Here is a 19,250-nt window from a genome sequence, read left to right as displayed (position 1 = left end):
AGTTATATACAAATTGTTATATATTTTATAAATTGTATTGGTCCACTTTTTTCAAATAAAGACAATCTTGAAGGGCAATAAGATCTTGCACCAATAGGAAGCTAAGGCCAATGTAATATTTGCATTGCTTTTTATCCAACAGCCAAAATCAAATGCTGAGGAAGCCCTTCTGCTTCAAGCTTTCAATAGTGTCCTTCAAACTAACCTCCAAAGGAATGAAGTCAATGCCCAAAGTTTTCGCTTTTTCCTTTGATACCTCATACTTTGTTAAGTAATTCAATCTAGAGCCACATCTGCAACTCAGATTATATTCCATGATCAAATTAATCATTCAAAACAACTATTTCTCAATTATCCGAATAATTATAGATCTTAGCATTTATATAGCTGGTTCAAAATGAGCATGCAAAAATATAAAAAAAATCATACTTTTTTGAAAGGTGCAATGTAGGATAATGTTGCTGACACAATCTTTAGAACCTCAGAAGAGAAGGAATCTCCAAATCTTGAATGTGTGCATACACAACATCTCTAACATCGATGGATCTATAATATGCAATAGGATACTCTTGAGATTCTGTTACCCAAAAAATAAAATCAACCTATTGTTCCTATAATGATTATTGTTCCTATGACGATTTAAAAATCGAATCGCTACAGTACTAGAATTCATAAAATCAACCGGTTATTTCTATAACGATTCAAAAATCAAATCGCTACAGTATTGAAATTCAGATCCATTTAAAATCTTTAAAACTCATAATAAATCTATTATACATGTTACACCTGATATAATTTTATATCATCATACAAATATATAAAAATACTTTCATTTCAATAACCAAAATTCATTAACATTAAAAATATATTTTATATTTTTTAACGATTTGAATCACTCAAAATTTATTTAATAAAAAATATTTTTTAAATAAAAAAATAAAATTATTTTAAAAAAAACATAACTTACTTTCATTCTATATATAAATTTATTAATATATTTTACTTTTTAAATTAAAGCAAACCACCGCCCACCAAAGCTGACCGACTGAAGATAATTATTTAGAAGAATGCTTTTTCCTTCACTTTTTTTTTTCTTTAAATTAGTCATTTGTTGTCACCATCTTCTTCTTCACAGCAACATTTCATCCTTTTACAATCAAACCAAAACACCCAAAATGGCCGACGGAGTTCTCTCTAACGTTGTCATAGATATCATTACCAAGCTGGGTTCTCGAGCCCTTCATGAGATCGGATTGTGGTGGGGCGTCAAAGGTGAGCTTAAGAAACTTGAGGCCACAGTTTCTAGTATTCGCAACGTTCTTCTGGATGCTGAGGAGCAGCAGAAACTTAACCGTCAAGTGAAAGGCTGGCTTGAGAGGCTAGAAGAAGTGGTTTATGATGCTGATGACTTGGTAGATGACTTCGCCACAGAAGCCCTAAGGCGCCGAGTGATGACTGGAAATAGAATGACAAAGGAGGTAAGTCTCTTCTTTTCGTCTTCAAATAAACTTGTTTATGGTTTTAAAATGGGTCATAAAGTTAAGGCGATTAGGGAGAGGCTAGCTGATATTGAAGCTGACAGAAAATTTAATTTAGAGGTTCGTACTGATCAGGAGAGTATTGTATGGAGGGATCAAACTACGTCCTCTTTACCTGAAGTGGTTATTGGGAGAGAGGGTGACAAAAAGGCAATTACACAACTTGTATTGTCTTCCAATGGTGAAGAGTGTGTTTCAGTCCTCTCAATTGTTGGAATTGGAGGATTAGGGAAGACCACTCTTGCTCAAATCATATTGAATGATGAATTGATTAAGAATTCATTTGAGCCAAGAATATGGGTGTGTGTTTCAGAACCTTTTGATGTGAAAATGACTGTTGGAAAGATTCTAGAGTCTGCAACAGGGAATAGATCGGAAGATCTTGGGTTAGAAGCATTGAAGTCTAGACTGGAAAAAATTTTTAGTGGGAAGAAATATCTGCTTGTTCTAGATGATGTGTGGAATGAGAATAGAGAAAAATGGCAGAATTTAAAGAGATTATTAGTGGGTGGCTCTAGTGGAAGTAAGATATTAATAACCACTCGCTCTAAAATGGTGGCAGATATATCTGGCACAATAGCACCACATGTTTTGGAAGGGTTGTCTCCGGATGAGTCTTGGTCTTTGTTTTTGCATGTAGCACTTGAGGGGCAGGAGCCAAAACATGCAAATGTAAGAGAGATGGGAAAGGAGATTTTGAAGAAATGTCATGGAGTTCCTCTTGCAATAAAAACTATCGCAAGTCTCTTGTATGCGAAAAATCCAGAAACTGAGTGGCTGCCCTTTTTAACAAAAGAACTCTCAAGAATAAGTCAAGATGGTAATGATATTATGCCAACACTGAAGCTAAGTTATGATCATCTCCCATCACATTTGAAGCATTGTTTTGCATATTGCGCAATATATCCAAAAGATTATGTGATTGATGTGAAAAGATTAATCCATCTTTGGATTGCACAAGGGTTTATTGAGTCACCAAGTTGGAGTGATTGTCTTGAAGATATTGGGCTTGAATATTTTATGAAACTGTGGTGGAGGTCATTTTTTCAAGAGGTGAAAAGAGATAGATGTGGAAATGTAGAAAGCTGTAAAATGCATGATTTAATGCACGATCTCGCAACCACAGTGGGTGGGAAGAGAATTCAGCTAGTAAATTCTGATGCATCAAATATTGATGATAAAATCCATCATTTAGCATTGAATTTGGATGTTGCATCAAAAGAAATTCTTAATAACACAAAAAGACTACGATCGCTTCTTTTTCTTGAGAAATATGATTACGATCAGTTATTTATTTATAAAAATTTAAAATTTTTACGTGTATTTACAATGCATTCATATAAAACGGTGGATAATTCTATAAAAATGCTAAAATATATAAGATATCTTGATGTTTCCGATAACAAGGGACTTAAAGCACTTTCACATTCTATTACGGATTTGCTGAATTTACAAGTATTCGATGTCTCTTATTGTGTCCAGCTCAAAGAATTGCCTAAAGATATTAAAAAGCTTGTGAATCTTAGGCATTTATATTGTGAAGGTTGTTACTCTTTGACTCATATGCCACGTGGGCTTGGGCAGTTGACTTCACTTCAGACGTTGTCACTGTTCGTAGTGGCAAAAGGGCATATTTCCTCAAAGGATGTTGGAAAAATAAATGAATTGAATAAGCTTAGCAATTTGAGGGGACGTCTTGCAATTAGAAATCTGGGATGTGTGGATAATGAGATTGTAAATGTTAATTTGAAAGAGAAGCCACTCATTCAATCATTGAAATTAAGTTGGGAGGAGAGTTGGGAAGATTCAAATGTTGATAGAGATGAAATGGCATTCCAAAATCTCCAACCACATCCCAATCTTAAAGAGTTACGCGTGCTTAACTATGGAGGCAGGAGGTTCCCAAGTTGGTTCTCTTCCCTCACGAATCTTGTCTATCTCTGTATATGGAATTGCAAGAGATATCAGCATCTCCCACCAATGGATCAAATCCCTTCTCTTCAATATCTAGAGATTTGGGGAGTAGATGATTTAGAATACATGGAGATTGAGGAACAACCAACATCATTCTTTCCATCCCTAAAGACTCTCGAGCTATATCGTTGTCCTAAGCTTAAAGGATGGCAGAAGAAGAAGGAGGATGATTCGACAGCTCTTGAGCTACTCCAATTTCCTTGTCTTTCATATTTCGTTTGTGAGGACTGCCCTAATTTGACCTCCATCCCTCAGTTTCCATCTCTCGATCATTCACTATCTTTGCGGTACGCAAGCCCACAACTTGTGCACCAAATATTCACACCATCAATCTCTTCTTCTTCCTCAATCGTTCCTCCTCTCTCTAAATTGAAGATCCTTCGGATTAGGGACATTAAAGAGCTCGAATCTCTACCTCCAGATGGACTGCGGAATCTCACTTGTCTTCAAAGACTAACCATTGAGATTTGTCCGGCAATAAAGTGTCTGCCTCAAGAGATGCGTTCCCTCACCTCGTTACGAGAATTGAATATCAATGACTGTCCCCAATTGAAGGAAAGATGTGGAAATAGAAAGGGTGCGGATTGGGCTTGCATTTCTCACATCCCAAATATTGAGGTTGATGACCAAAGAATTCAAAGAGAGGGCCGCTATCTACTGGATGATGAAGCTTCGGTAAGTTGGTCCTTTTTCTCTCCAATTTGCAAATTAAACTTACATGAGAAAATCTTCACTCTATGATTCTATTTACACAGATCAATGAAGGATAAGTTTTGAAGTGTTGGATGTGTTTCTTCCAAAATGAGCAGTGTATTACCTTTGAGTTCGTAAGTATCCTTTTGTCATTATTTCTTTACAATCAAGATCAATATACAGAGTACCTTTTTTTTCTTTTATTTTTTGTATAATTGAGAATTTATTTGCTTTATGATAATATTTTAACTCTTTTTTCCCACATGTACAGGCTCATCAAGCTAGAGGAATCATTTATTTGTTTTTTACTCACCTGAAATTCTATTAAATTGGGATGTGGGAAACAAATTCAAAGAAATTTTAAATGCATTGGCAGGTCATTCTTTTAACCATCATTTTTTATTCATTTTTTAATGTAATTCTGCCTTCATTCTTTTCATGGATATAACGGATTAATTTTGACTCTATGTGCAGAAGTTAGTAGACGTCGTGGAAAAGATGTTATTGCTGCAATTAGTTTGATTAGTCTTCTAACTTAGGATGAGAATTGATTGTGCTGAAGGTGATTGTCATATGTCAATTTCTCTTCACAGGCACCATTCCTTTGTAAATTAAATCAGCAGCATTTCTTAATTATTTGGTATTTATTCAAGTTTTTTCAATGTCAAATGCAGAGGTGGAAAAAACCATTTATTCTGAAAACAAAATGTGATTTCTGGGTAAACATTATATTTCTCCCACACAAGGTAAACATCGAAACCCAATAGTCTTACCTTTGTTTACTTTGAAGTTCTTCCCAAAAAAAAGAAAAAAGCAAAGCATTCACCTTGTTAAAACCTTATTTATTTAAGGAGATTTCTGGGTGCATATGTTCTTGGCGAGTGAATATGCATTTTGAATAATTTTAACTGGACTCTCATTTCTCCATCAAGGCTCATCAATGCTATTGAAATTCTGGGATGCTGTTGAAATTCTTAATGCATTGGGAAGTGGTGAACCAATGCAAAGGCTTGCCGAAATCATGCATTGGCAGGTCATGCTTCTATCCATCTTATTATTATTGTTATTATTATTAGTTTTGTAATTCTGCATCCCTTTTAATTTCACGGATTTAAAGATTAATTTGATTCCTTGTGCAGCAGTTACTCGAACGCATTAAGAGACCACAACTACATGCCATGGCAGCAATTCCTGGATTGGCTTGGCATAATTCGCCTTGAAAGAACTGCTATTAATGTGTGTGGCCTTCCATAGAAGAATTTCTACTTATTGGATGACTACTTTGAGTCTGCTGCCAGAAGATTCGCTCAAAGGAACCTCTCAAATACACTGTTGAAATTTTTAGAGAGTAACTTCTCACTCAGATTCCATATGCAGTATTTGTGCAGTAAAAACAAAACGTGAGCTCTCCTCTTCTTCTGTCTTCAAAAATAAGCGATTCAGTAAGTAATAAAGACTCTACTTGTAATATGAAATCCCCCTAGTTATTGCTTGTAAAGCAAATCTGTGATTTAATGATGATTCTGGCTTGAAACAGATGCTAAATCACTAGTGTGACAATCCTCCATCTAGCAATTATCTTCATAACTTACACCTGCAGCAAAGATGATGGAGATTCACTAAGCTACGCATTGTGCCCTTGACATCCCGGAATAAAAACTCACCGGGATAAGTTTCCTATCTGTCACAGTTCAAAAAACAACTCAGTACAGAATGATCCTGCCGAGCGGGAAGCAGAAATGAAAGCTGAATGATGGGAGTTTTGCACACTTCTTCGAATGACTTTTTGCAGGCCTGCGTATTTCAGGATCTAGATTCTCAATCAAGACCTCTGTTTCGATCATCCAACATGCAATGCCCAGACTCATGCTGTGCTGCTTTTTGGTTTCTAATTTCTCTTATTTTAAGTAGTTTTGCTACTATGCTAATCATTTGTTCATTCAATGCAAATAACATTATTTTCCTTTTTTTTTTCTGAGAAATCAGTTGATGATCTGAGATCGAAAATAGAGTTTTACAAGTTTTCTATAAAACTGGAAAAAGCTTATCTCTAGAGTAGAATATTTCTCCTTTTATATGTTTTCTTTTGTCCGCTAGTGACGTGTAACAGAATGCATGTCATTGGGACACCTGTCCCTGTCACGTTGATATGGACGTACAAGGAAATCAGATCGCTGCCCTATGCGTAACGACCTCTTATTCTCCCCGGGCGCGCATGCGGATGGTCCCACAAGGCGAATGGGCTGAATTCCTTTCTGGTTTGGTCCCACAAGGCGAATGGTCCTTCCTGGTTCCGAGCTGGGCCGGAAGATAAAGTTAAAACTAGGCCCAGAGGGAATCTGTTCATTGGGCCAGAAGAGCTGAGCCGGCCCGTTTGAAGAAACTGACTGGAGCCCGGTTTTTGAGCTGAGTGGGCTGGATCTGGTTTTTGGAGGAGACTTAGAAGCCTTTACATTATGGGCTGTCTGAATGGGCCTGATCTTAGACCGGGGCGAAAAAACTCAGCGGTCATCATCAATTTTTGTATAAATTGTATTTCCAGAATGTGTAAGAGCACTGAATTTTAGATGAATTTTGTAAGAGCATATCACAAGAACCAGAAATCAGATACAGCATTAAATGAATTGGCTGTGAAATCTAAATATACTTTGAAAAGACTGAATTAAATCTGAATTGGTGGATTACACATTTTCTTTTTCTTGTCTTATTCTTTGGAACGAAACATGAAATCAGCTAAAAAAACAAAAAAAGTAATATCCTCGGAAATCAAACCCGAAATCAACTTCATCTACCAGTGAAACAAGTGACACATGTAATATGTTTATATACAGTTGTATACAAATTGTTATATATTTTATAAATTGTATTGGTCCACTTTTTTCAAATAGAGACAATCCTGAAGGGCAATAATATCTTGCACCAGGTAGCTAAAGCCAATGACTTCCACATCAGTTGTGGAAAAGAATAACGTACCCCTTATATGAGTCATAGGCACTTTCCTCCTTGAGTTAGCTTTTGAGATGAGTTAGACCTAATCCAAATTTAACATGGTATAGGAATCTCCCATCCGATATTGGGTTTCCCATTAATATGTCACACACCAGTAAAAATTCTGGACGCAAGGGAGTGTGTTGAATCCCACGTGAAAAAAAAGGTAATGTGCCCCTTATATGAGTCATAGACACTCCTCCCCTTGAACTAGCTTAGCTTTTGAGGTGAGTTAAGACTAGTCCAACTTTAACAAAATCAATCCCCAAAGTTTTCGCTTTTTCCTTTGATACCCCATACTTTATTAAGTAATTCAATCCAGAGCCACATCTACAACCCAGATGATATTCCATGATCAAATTAATCATTCAAAACAACTATTTCTTAGTTATCCAAATAATTATAGATCTTAGCCATTCATATAACTGGTCCAACATTAGTTTGCAAAAATATAAAAAAAACCATTATATTTTGGAAGGTGCAATGTAGGATAATCTTGCTGCACAATCTTCAGAACCTCAAAGAAGTGGACATCTCTTTCAATTAAACAATATCTGCCACTAGCTGAAGGAATCTCCAAAGCTTGAATGTGTGCATACGCAACATCTCTTACATCGATGGATCTATAATGATGACCGATGGGCTTCTGCCACTTGGGGCGAGGCTGGGCCCAAGAGAAGAACGATGACCCAAAGCCCATTAAACACTCCTGTAGTTGGTCGATCCAACATCTCAAGCCCTGACGCAAACACGCAGGGCAGGCTGAATCGCTCGCAAGCTCAGGTCCAGCGGGAAGTGATCCAGCCCGGTGATGTGACGTGAGGGAGAATAGCAGGCCCTGTCACTTAGCAGCCCTGCCCGCATGTGCGCCAGGGGGAATTAAATGGCCGCCTGGCATGGAGAGGAGGTCTGACACATCCGTACGTACGGACCTGAGTGACAAAGACAGGTAGCAAGATAGCACTGTAGCAGAGAGGCCGTTAGACGTCACTAGCAGACAAAAGAAAGAAAAGGGATATAAGGGGAGAAACGTTTTCCTCTCCATCTAAACTTACACTCATACTGTAAAACTCTCTTTCTGGATCTCAGAACATCATATAATATGCATCAGGATACTCTGGAGCTCCTGCTACCCAAAAAACAAAACCAACCAATTGTTCCTATAACGACCTGAAAACCGGACCACTACCAGCGCTAGAGTTTAGACCGACTTAAGGTCGCCGGAACTCATAGCGAACCTACTATACATCCTGTTACACCTTATATAATTCCATACATAACCTCATGTAATTCCATACATAATCACACAAGCATGTATAAACACTTTCGTTTCAATAACCAAAACTTGACTTGCACATACATCATAATTGTAAACATAAATTCATACTAGACCCCTCAACAAATGCTCTAATATTATCAATATTACACGCCTCAAGCTTAGTTCAAATATAACTTATACTTAAAAATTTTTACATAAAAAAATCATAAACCAATGATTATAAAGAAAACTCAGGCAAAATACAATTCAAATCCACAAATTAATACATGTCCACAGCTATGCTATTACAATGGACTATACCAACAACTCGACCCACCTCTCGAGCTAACTCTGATCCTGCAAACATGAGGTTAGGGGAAACATAACAAAAGCTATCATATGAATGCGTCACAACACAAATAATTCATATCAAGATGGTATCACTAGTGGCCCTCTATAGATTCCAATAGTGCACGGCCCTCTATAGATTCCAATAGTGCGCAGCCCACGATGAGTGCTCCTAAGGACTTCCTCTTAAACATAAGATCATGCATCCATAGTGTTAGAGGCGTAGAATAGGTAAGCCCTGGTCTTTCCATATCCGTCATAATATATCATAACATACTTAAGCGCTAATAGATTATCCAACATCTATCAACAACAACAATTATGCATCATATTCGTGAATTCTAATAGAAAGCACCCTAATTATATATATACATGACATTCGTGATGCATAAGCATGCTTAAAATATTTGGTTTCTTTAAAATAATAACTCAGTTTAGTTTTACTCACCTCTGGTTGATGCGCGCCTAATTCTGAAATAGTTATCTTACTGCAAGGTTCTACGATCTCCCAAGTCCGATCCTATACAGATGGACTTAAATGAGAAACCAAATATAACTTTTACAACACTTAAAACTACCCCAAGAAACCTCTAAGAACATAGAAGACCATATGTAGGAAACAAGCTGAAAAAGGCTAAACATGGCACTTTCAGCGGCAGATTCGACGGCCTAAAGCCCCCTTACAGATTCAAAGGTCAAACCTTCAAGGGCAGGTTAGGCGACCAAAAGGCTGCCTCCACAGGCAGGTTCGACAGCCGAACCTGAGTTCTCCAGCAAGGCAAAATCTGATTCTGCCTTAAACCCACAGCCATAAAAAAGCTTCCCAACGCTTCCAAATATACATGCAGAAGCTAAAAAGCAACCATAAACAACCAACATACTAGAAGCACTTAGAGCTAGCTCAAACTTCAACATGCACACATAGATTATGGATTGAGGCACAACATCCAAACTTAAAACCTAAAAAGTCTAAGAGATCTTGCATGTATAGCCAAACCTTTGAAACAACCTAAGGATCCTTCAAAATTTTTAAAAAACCAAAAGAGAGGCAAGGATGGCTTACCTTTTGAAGAACACAAAAATCACAGCAAGCAAGGAAAGGATTTAGGAGATGGAGGGATGAGCTCTAAAGATCCCACGGCTAAAACTTGAAATTCCAACTCAATTCTTCAAAATCAAAGTAAAAGAACTCATAAGAAAACTATGAAACGGAAGAATTTGAGAAGAAGAAGAGTAGGAGGCTTACCTCTGCTCGAAACGAAGAAAAAGCTTTCTCCATTTCGAGTAAAGCCCCTTTTATAGATGGCTAGAGATACCACCTTCGACGGCCAAACTTGAAGTTTCAATGGCCGAATCTTGATGACTTGAAAATCTTTTTTTTTTTACACATTTTAAAAATTGCTTCAAATTCCTTTTATAGAAATTATATTTTTACCCTTCTAAAGATTTCAACTTTGAGATTTTGGATTCCAACAGATATTCTATTGGAAAATTGAAATTATGACACCGGATATTACAGTTCCCTAATAAATATGTAATATTGTGTGACCAAATTAGAGCTAAAGTTTCAAGATATTTGGTAATCAAATGGACATGTAGTCTTATCTTGCTGGAGCACACCATTTATGAGGTTGAAAAGTATCTCGATGGAGTTATTAGTAGTTGGCTGCTAAAGAGGACCAAGGACAAACACTGGATGCATTGCAACAAAAGTCATCCTGTTGTTTTTTGCAAATTCCCAAGCAGCCTGCTCAGCTAACGTTTTCCCAAGTTGATACCAAAGCTGGAGAAACAAAAGACCAAATTATCTCATAAACAAAACAGTTTAAGATATAAAATCAAGTTGATAAATTTCATTGTATCATCACTAGCATCCAATGGGGATGGCTAAATTAGACGCAATCAAGATTGATGTGCTCAAGGATAAACCATGATTGTCATTTATCCCTTTTTTTCATCTTCTTTTATCCCTTGCTTGGCATTGTTCATTTTGCAAGAAAAGAATTTCAATGAATTCTTGCAAAATCACACAAGAATTATACTTCTTTTAAAATGACAATTTTTCAAGTTAAAAAAATTGAATTCACTTATTCTAAACCAAAGAATCCTTAGAAAAGAAATCAATTGAATTGTTCTTGTGAAATTTTTTATTGCAAACGGAGGGTTAAGCAACTAATTTCAAGGTCATAAGATAATGAGTAGCATTATAATAGAAGACAAACCTTCCGTTCTGCACAAACAGCTGGATCGGAAAACCAAGTCTCATCAACAACTACATAAGCGGCCAGAGTTTTTTCCATTGTATGGAAGAGAAGCAAATGAAGATGTTATAATCACTCTCTTGATAGAAAGGAACTTTTGCATAAGATCTAAGAACATTAAGTGTTCCCTTCACTGCAGGATCAACTAGTTCTACCTGAACCATCGAAATAGCCAACAATGAACAGTTACATCTTATATGACACTAAACCTATCAAGCAGTAGTTATGTCAACATAATCAAATGACACAGATATGCACGAGCTATTATAGAGACATCTGAGAAAATTTAATGCCAAATGACAACAGAACAATCAGAAATTGCAGTTTAGGTGCTAAACAGAGGAACTCTATCAACATATAAAGGCAGTGAAAAGGTTGTCAAAGATGATGGACCTGAGGATCCACATTGGCTTGAAGAGATACAGGGGAAGCTGTGTGGAAAACAGCTTCACACCCATCAACTGCAGCATCAAAGGATCCTTCTTCTAATAAATCAGCTTTGAGCAAGTGAAGCCTTTCCTTTGCTCCCTCAAGTGCAAGCAAGTGTGCAGTTTTCTTCGGATCATCTGGGTACAGAATACAGATTCAAAGAGCTGAAGCATGAGTCCAATGAGAACATTGAAAGTTAAAGAAACACTAAAACAAGAAAACTAATTTAAGATTTCACATCAGTTTAGTAAAATTTTACTCATATGCTAGTACATTATCAATCTTGCTTTCTTTCCCTCGTCCTTGCTTTGTTTTCAAAATAATGAATGACGAAAAAAGTTAAGTCATTTAGCTACTCAATAGAAGTGAGGGCTGATTCAATTCATTCTTAACAAGCAAATTGCAGGATATAAAATTATTAGTAATCAACAACACAACATCAAAAAATGCTATAAGCTATTAAATACCCATGAAATTGAATAAAATGAAGTGAAAACAGTAAGTAAAACATAAAGATTAGATCCACAGTCACAACAAAAGTCAGTATAAAATCAAACCCAGAACCCAGAAATAAAAAGCTGAAGCTCATTCAAAAAAATTAAGGTCCATCAATGACCCAACTGAGCTTGTAGGCAAAAAAGAGACAGATAGGGAAGGATTTACTTGGGTTACGAACAGTGGCTTTGACAGTGTAGACTCTTTGAAGCAAGAATTTGATTAGCCAAGATGCTATGTAACCAGACCCTCCTGTCACACAGACCACCTTTCCTTCTCCACTCATTTTTCCTTTGAATTAGTTCTAACAAAGGTGTGATCTTTGCAAGCAAAAAGATGGAAAAGCAAGGAATTTGCAAAGGTAGATGCTAAAGATTTTTTTTTTTTTTTTTTAAAAATGTGCTAAAGGCTAGGTAATTTACAGCCTAATTCAAATTTAACAACGTATTATTTAAAGTTTATAACACTTGATTTAGAGTATTACAAACCCTATTTTATTTTTTATTATATTTTAATTATTTTTATTTATTTATTTATTATAAATTATTTAAATGGAATAACATTTTATTTTAATAATATTTTATACAATTAATTTCATTTTTTTAATTATTTTATACTTTATTATAATTAATATTTTTTATAATAATTTTAATCAATTATATATATTTATTCTATATAATATTAAAAAAATAAAAATATATAACATTGTTAATTAGATTATATTAAATATGATTTAAAAAATTACCACTATTGTGAGATTATAAAAAAATTTTATATAATATTTTATTATGAAATTTATATATATATATATATATATTATTTTATCTTTTAATAGTAATTTATTTTTATTATCTACACATCTTTTTATATGCAAGTTATTTTATTTTTATAAATATATTTTTAATATTGTATTTATTATTAAAATAAAAATATAATAATTTTTTAATAATAAAATTTTTATTATAATATTAAAAAATTAAAAAAATTAAAAATTAGTAAAATTGAACTTATTATATTAATAATAAAAAATCAAAAAGTCATATATTAATAGTAACCATCAATATAATAAATTATATTTATTATATCAAAAAGTCATAGTGATAATAAATAATAAATTAGATTTAATATATATATTAATTATTATTTTATATAAAAATATATAAATATATAAAAAATTATAAATTTATGTCATAGGAAAGTTATGCACTTGACAATCTTTTATATATTTATTATTATAATGTAATACATGTAGCATTAATTAATTAATAATATTAGTTATATTTTTTTTATAATTTATTTATTAATGAAAATAGTAAAAAATTAAAAGTTATCTACTAATAATAGTAATGATGGAAAATTAAAAAATTATATATAAACTGTAATAATAAAAATAATAAATTTTATTAATTATAGATATATTAATTAATAATATTATTAAATATAAAAATATAACTTGAAAATAAAAATGAAACATATTATGTGTATCACTGGACACAATTATAAATTTAAAAATATTATTTGAGATAATTATATATGACTATTTTAAAATCATGAATGGTTTTTTTTTTTTTTTTTTTTTTTTGAAATGAAAGTTAAAAACTAGAGGAGTAAAATTTAAAAATTTTTAAATTTATTCAGGTGCATTTAGTCAAACTAAATCTCCTAATACACTTGAATTTTTTTATAATTTATTTTAAAATTCAGTTTTATATATATAGATTATTAGTATATCTGTAACTAGGCAATTAAATTAATAGAAAATATATGGTCATCGAGTCAATAAGAAAGAGACTTAATGTCATTATCATTTGATCTGGCAATCTCATTGCGGCTTTAATGCAAAGTTATCAACAACTCAACTTTAAAAGTGGTGCATGCATTTCAACTTCGTAATCGTTACAATCTAGATAATACGTTTTCTGAAAAAGACAAAAAAAAATTAAAGGATAAATTTGTATATCATGCATGGAGAAGGAGAAGGAGAAGCAAGGATAATTTTGACTAGAATACCCACCAAGAAGTTTGCAATGAAACTAATGAAAGGAAAACACAGAACCAAACACGTCACAGAAAGCTAGATTAATTATAGCACATCTAGAAAACTAAGTAGAAACAGATGCTGCAGAGTTTAAGGACTAAGAGTTGACACTTGACCCAGAAAACTTCGTCTCAGAGACACCAGCATCAATGGATGAAGATTCAGAAATTGCATTCATGTTGAGTTGATAAGTAGCAATAGGCATATCTAATGGCAATTTGGGCAATGGAGCTTTGGCATTGAGTATATCAAGAGCTTCCCTAATTGATGGACGAAGAGAATGATTTGGATGAGCACAAGCAAGCCCAAGAACAATCAATCTTTCCATCTCCTCCCGATCATAATTTTGGTGTAGTTGTGGATCGGCTGCTGCAAAAATATTTCCTCTTCGATACTGCTCCCAGACCCAAGCCACCAATTTCCCCTGACATCTTTCACCATTTTCATTAATTACTGCTTTTGAAGCAGGCCTTCCACTTGCTATTTCTAAAGCAACTACACCAAAACTATAGACATCTGATTCTTTGGTAGCCGTGCTAGTCAGCAGATACTCCGGAGCTACATACCCGTCTGTTCCGATCAACCTCGTAGTGTCTGATCCTTGGCCGTGTTCCACGAACGTAGCCAGCCCAAAATCACCCAGCTTAGCATTGAAGTTAGAATCTAGCAAGACATTGCTTGACTTGATATCTCGATGCAGTACACATTGTTCACATTCTTCTTGCAGGTAAAGCAGAGCTGAGGCCAAGCCCAAAGCTATGCTATTTCTCCTCTCCCATGTCAACAAGCCTGTTTTGTTAAAAAGATGGAAATCTAAGCTCTTATTTGGCATGAACTCATATACAATGAAAAGTTCTTGCTTGTTGCGGCACCAGCCAATAAGTTGAACCAAGTTCCTGTGCCTCGATCGGCTGATAGCTTTCACTTCTGATACGTAAGCTTTAAAACCCTGATGAGAATCTGAAGTGATAATCTTCTTCACAGCAACACAGGAATTTTCGCTCAACATACCAATATATACCCTTCCAAAACCTCCCTTCCCAAGAAGTCTTTCGCTAGCAAAGTTATTGGTAGCAGTAACCAATTCCTCGTAGGAAAAGCTCCTCGGTCGGTCCTCCCTCTCGAAATCGTCATTTGCCTTGCCAGGCTCATCATCCTCTGTCCGTCTTGATCTCCTTTTCTTGCGATGGCCACACCAAAGCAGACCCAAAACTGACGAAACCAAAACTAGTGCGCCAATACTACCCAAGACAACCAATATCCATCCTTTGTTCTTTCCTTTTGTAGAGATACGTGCGATGGGACTCATGGCCCCTCCTGTGCCAGTGTGGTTGGTGAAATTTTCATCGAGTTGCAAGGTTGAGTTAAAATTCCACTCGAGTATCTCATGCTCCTCGAACTTATATATGGCAGTGGATGCTGAGAAGCCTACCGTAACCCATTCATCTGTTAAATATTTTCTAAAATCTACAAGGCAATCGAGGTTATACGAATAATTTCTCATGTAAGTTTTTTCATAACCATTAATCACATGAACACTTAAATTTTTTGAAGTGGAATTATATTCAATCCAAGCTTGAATTATTCCTCCATTCACTATATCATTCTTTGTCCATTTTGTGAGAACGATAGAGGACAATGAGTTGAGATCAATACCTATATGTTCGTCTCCATCTACAGGATCCCAGAAAGAATTGCGAGTGTCAAATTCCACAGCAACAAATGGAGGTGTGACACTGTTATAGCTCAAAAGGCCAAGACGTCCCTCTCCTGACAAAGGCGGAAGTTTAGAACCCTTGTTGGTGAGGAAGAAAGCAAATCCATTGCCTCTGCTCTCATTACCGTGGGAATTGATTATAAAGGAAAAATAAGTTGTGAAGTCCGCAATATTCCCAGACTTGTCGTCCCAAAGGTGAATTGGCTTGTAATATGTGGCTCGACCAACATTGTTATCATCTTCGGCACTCAACTTATTAAAGCTGTTGGTGAGTTGAATGCTTGTTTCTTCGGCATATGCTTGTCCCTCGAAGTTAATCTCAGTCATATCTGGGCTGAATTGGTTAAAGCTAAAAGAGGTTGTTTCAATGGAAGATTGGACTTTGAGAAGGAAGAATGTTAACAAGAGTAAGCTGATGAATATGCAGAAAGACAGGTTTTTAGAGGATTGAAGATGCAAGTGGTGGATATCCATGGTTGTGGAGGGCTTGACAGGTTCAACAGAAGTTGCTTCAGAGTTTACTTATAGGCAAACTTTGATCCCCTGCCGGTTGACTCGAGTAGACTTCGTGGCTGTCCCAGAGCTTGTAGAGTGTAGACCACGGCCACCCTATACATATGAAAATTTTTAGTGGATCCAATTTACTATTCAGTGAATATATTTTCCATTATAATAAAAATAAAAATAAAAATTATAACTCAATATCTAACATTCAAATTCGAGACTTTCATTTAAGAAAAAAAAAGACATATTTCATTTCATCTCACCTTTTAGTATATAATATTTATTTATTTTTATATAATAAAAATACACATATAAATAAAAAAATAATTTATATTATATACACAATTATATTTTTAAATATTATATATATTAAGTTCTAAGTCCCCTATTTCTAAAGTTTTCCTCTGTGATCCCTTTGTGATTCGATATTCTCGTCTTTTTCTCTTCCTTAAACCTAACTTTTTTTTTCCTCTTCCCCATAAAAAACGATCTGCGTTAATTGATTATCGATGAAGAAAAAAATATTATTGTCCCTATTAAGAGTTTCAGAAATATTCCGATCATTACTTATGATTTCTGTATGGTAGGGATATTTTTCGCATATAATCCAATCAATTTTCAGAATATGCAGATTTTTTGGCAGATTTATAGCATCCTTTAGAGAGGGTATCTATTATGGAATTAGAAACAAAAAGATATATGTTTCAGTTTTTTAATAATGTATACAGGGAATGTTAATTTGACAGAAAGCGGCTCATTCCATCAAAGGTCGGGATGGTCGAAAGCAATGATCGTCCTGTGTTGGAACTGCCGAGGACTCGGCAATCCTCGGACAGTTAATGCATTGAAGGATTTGGTTTCTAGTTACAAGTCGGACATTTTATTTTTTATGAAAACAAAGTTCTTAGTTCTCGTATGAAATTTTTTCGTACTTTTTACATTTTGAATTTGATGGTTGCTTCTCAATCAATAGACAAGGATTGGGAGGAGTCATGTGTGTTTCTGTGATTTGGTTTTCTTCAAATTTTATTGATTCAGTTATTTCGGAAGGTAATATTCAATGGAGGTTTACTAGTTATTATGGGTTTCTGAAATTGCAACGACGACGTTAGTTTTGAAACCTTATTCGAATTTTATCTCGTAGAAACTCTCTTTCCTTGGCTTTGTTTGGAAGAATTTAATGATTTATACTCAAGAGATGAGAAAGAAGGAGGAGAATTTTTGTCAAATTATCTTATGTAGGGGTTTAGACAGACATTTAAGGAGCATATTTGCTAAATTATTTTATGCAGGGGGTTTAATTTTGAATAATTGTAAATCTTTGTTAGATCCTAAATTGATATTTCTGTTAGATGAGTTCATCGTAATACTACTCTAACTGCTCATATTTTGACTAAAAAATCTATTAGACATAATCGTCTCTTTATTTGGGATGATATCTCTTTTTATTTGATTGAATTTTATTAATACAATAAGTAATTTTATTTTTGAAAATATATATATATTATATAATAAAGTATTAATTTTATATATTTTTTATTAATAAATAAATAATATGATATATATTCTTTTTAGTCAGCCATGGTTATATATATTTTATGAAAGAATGTTTTAATTGCAATTAGAAATCAGTTATTTGCCGTCATCAATTATTAATAATTCACTATATTTAACGGTTAAATTAAATAGACCCTAAATAATTTTGATGAATTAAAATATTAATAGAATATTACTCATGTAGTAAACTATTATTTCTTATCTTCCCTTTAGAAAAAATAATTTATAATATTTAAAGCTTTATTTATTTGTAAAAAAGTAAATTATTATAAAAATATATTAAAATAGTAATAAATTTAAATTTATTACTAATTTAGTAATAAATTTTAAAATTATTACTAAATTTGTAATTTAGTAATAAATTATAAAAGTTTTCATTAAATAATAAAATATAAAATTATTTGCAAAGTTAATAACAGATTTTGAAGTCTGCCAGTATATCAGTTTCTAAATTAGTAATAACTTTAAATTTTATTATTAATATCTTATAATGGATTCTATTTATTGTAAAATTTTAGAGAAAATATGGTTTTTTAATTTTTAGAATTTCACATTTTTTATTTTAATGACGAATTTAATTTGTTATTAATTAAAAAATCACTGATAGATTTTAGAATCTATTATCAAATTTTATAGAAAAATACTATCTTTTTTATTTTTAAATTTTTTGTTTGGTCAGATTTTTTTATTTTTAAATTTAATAACAATTACTAATTTATATATTTATATATCCATACACCATATCTCTATTTGTTGGTTTCATTTATTCAGTTTTTTTTTCTTTCTTTCTCTACATTTTCTTTATTTTTCTCTTATTTTATTATTAAAAATATATTTTATTATTAAAAAATATTATTATATTAAATCAAGATTTATTTAACTCTTAATAAAAATATAGAAGACTAATTGGCCAAAAAATTTGAATTTAGCTTATTTAATTTTTGAAAAAATATATAGCGGCTTAATTAGACTTACTTTTAAAAAATAAAATAAAGAAAAAAATGTGGAGAAGAATGGATAAAAAACTAAATAAATAAAACGAAAAAAAGAAATATGGTTTCCAAATGTATAAATATGTGAATTAATAATTGTTATTAAACTTAAAAATAAAAAATTCTAATAAAAAAATTGACCAAACAGAATCTAGAAATAAAAGGATAGTATTTTTCTATAAAATTTGGTAATAAATTCTAAAATTTATCACTAATTTCTTAATTAGTAATAAATTAAATTTATTCGTAAATTAAAAATAAAAAATATGTAATTTTAAAAATGAAAGGTGATATCATTCTCTAAAATTTAATAAAAAATAGAATCTATTACTAAATTTTAATAATAAATTTTAAAAATATTACTAATTTAGTAACTGATAGTGGTAGACTTCAAAATCTATTATTAAATTTGTAAATAATTTTTTTTACAATGCAATAACAGTGATATTGTAATACCC

General features: G+C 33.1%; 2 protein-coding genes and 1 pseudogene across 4 annotated transcripts; 1 reads left to right on the top strand and 2 right to left on the bottom strand.

Moving 5' to 3' along the window:
- Positions 1-111: 111 nt before the first annotated feature.
- LOC110619487 lies at positions 112-12,375 on the bottom strand (annotated as a pseudogene).
- Positions 1,069-6,174, top strand: LOC110619484 (putative disease resistance protein RGA3). Of its 3 annotated transcripts, none has more exons than XM_043958198.1 (8): positions 1,069-4,187; positions 4,268-4,339; positions 4,477-4,581; positions 4,680-4,767; positions 4,880-4,951; positions 5,138-5,238; positions 5,348-5,647; positions 5,743-6,174. In XM_043958198.1, the coding sequence occupies exons 1-2, from the start codon at positions 1,176-1,178 to the stop codon at positions 4,280-4,282; spliced, it is 3,027 nt and encodes a 1,008-aa protein (XP_043814133.1). In that variant the 5' UTR covers positions 1,069-1,175; the 3' UTR covers positions 4,283-4,339; positions 4,477-4,581; positions 4,680-4,767; positions 4,880-4,951; positions 5,138-5,238; positions 5,348-5,647; positions 5,743-6,174. The 3 variants fall into 3 exon arrangements, with proteins under 3 accessions (XP_043814133.1, XP_043814134.1, XP_043814135.1); XM_043958199.1 differs by having other exon boundaries at positions 5,345-5,647; XM_043958200.1 differs by lacking the exon at positions 4,477-4,581.
- Positions 12,376-13,859: 1,484 nt separating the features above from the next.
- On the bottom strand, positions 13,860-16,220 carry LOC110619485 (L-type lectin-domain containing receptor kinase IX.2). Its single transcript, XM_043958216.1, has 2 exons — positions 15,679-16,220; positions 13,860-15,450 (listed from the first exon to the last, which is right to left on the bottom strand). Exons 1-2 carry the CDS (start codon positions 16,211-16,213, stop codon positions 14,120-14,122), a joined length of 1,866 nt encoding a protein of 621 aa, XP_043814151.1. The 5' UTR covers positions 16,214-16,220; the 3' UTR covers positions 13,860-14,119.
- Positions 16,221-19,250: the final 3,030 nt, after the last annotated feature.

Source organism: Manihot esculenta, chromosome 7, assembly GCF_001659605.2.
Source record: "Manihot esculenta cultivar AM560-2 chromosome 7, M.esculenta_v8, whole genome shotgun sequence".
Lineage (NCBI taxonomy): Eukaryota > Viridiplantae > Streptophyta > Magnoliopsida > Malpighiales > Euphorbiaceae > Manihot > Manihot esculenta.
Note: the sequence above shows the minus strand (reverse complement) of the source record. Positions and strands in the feature narration are given on the sequence as shown.

What these genes read in the sequence shown, in the direction of transcription:
- LOC110619484 (XM_043958200.1), top strand. Translation starts at nt 1,176, where the DNA reads ATGGCCGACGGAGTTCTCTCTAACGTTGTCATAGATATCATTACCAAG.
- LOC110619485 (XM_043958216.1), bottom strand. Translation starts at nt 16,213, where the DNA reads ATGGATATCCACCACTTGCATCTTCAATCCTCTAAAAACCTGTCTTTC. An exon ending in AGATGGAGACGAACATATAG is followed by an intron (nt 15,451 to 15,678) that starts GTATTGATCTCA and finishes GGGTTACGGTAG; the next exon opens with GCTTCTCAGCATCCACTGCC.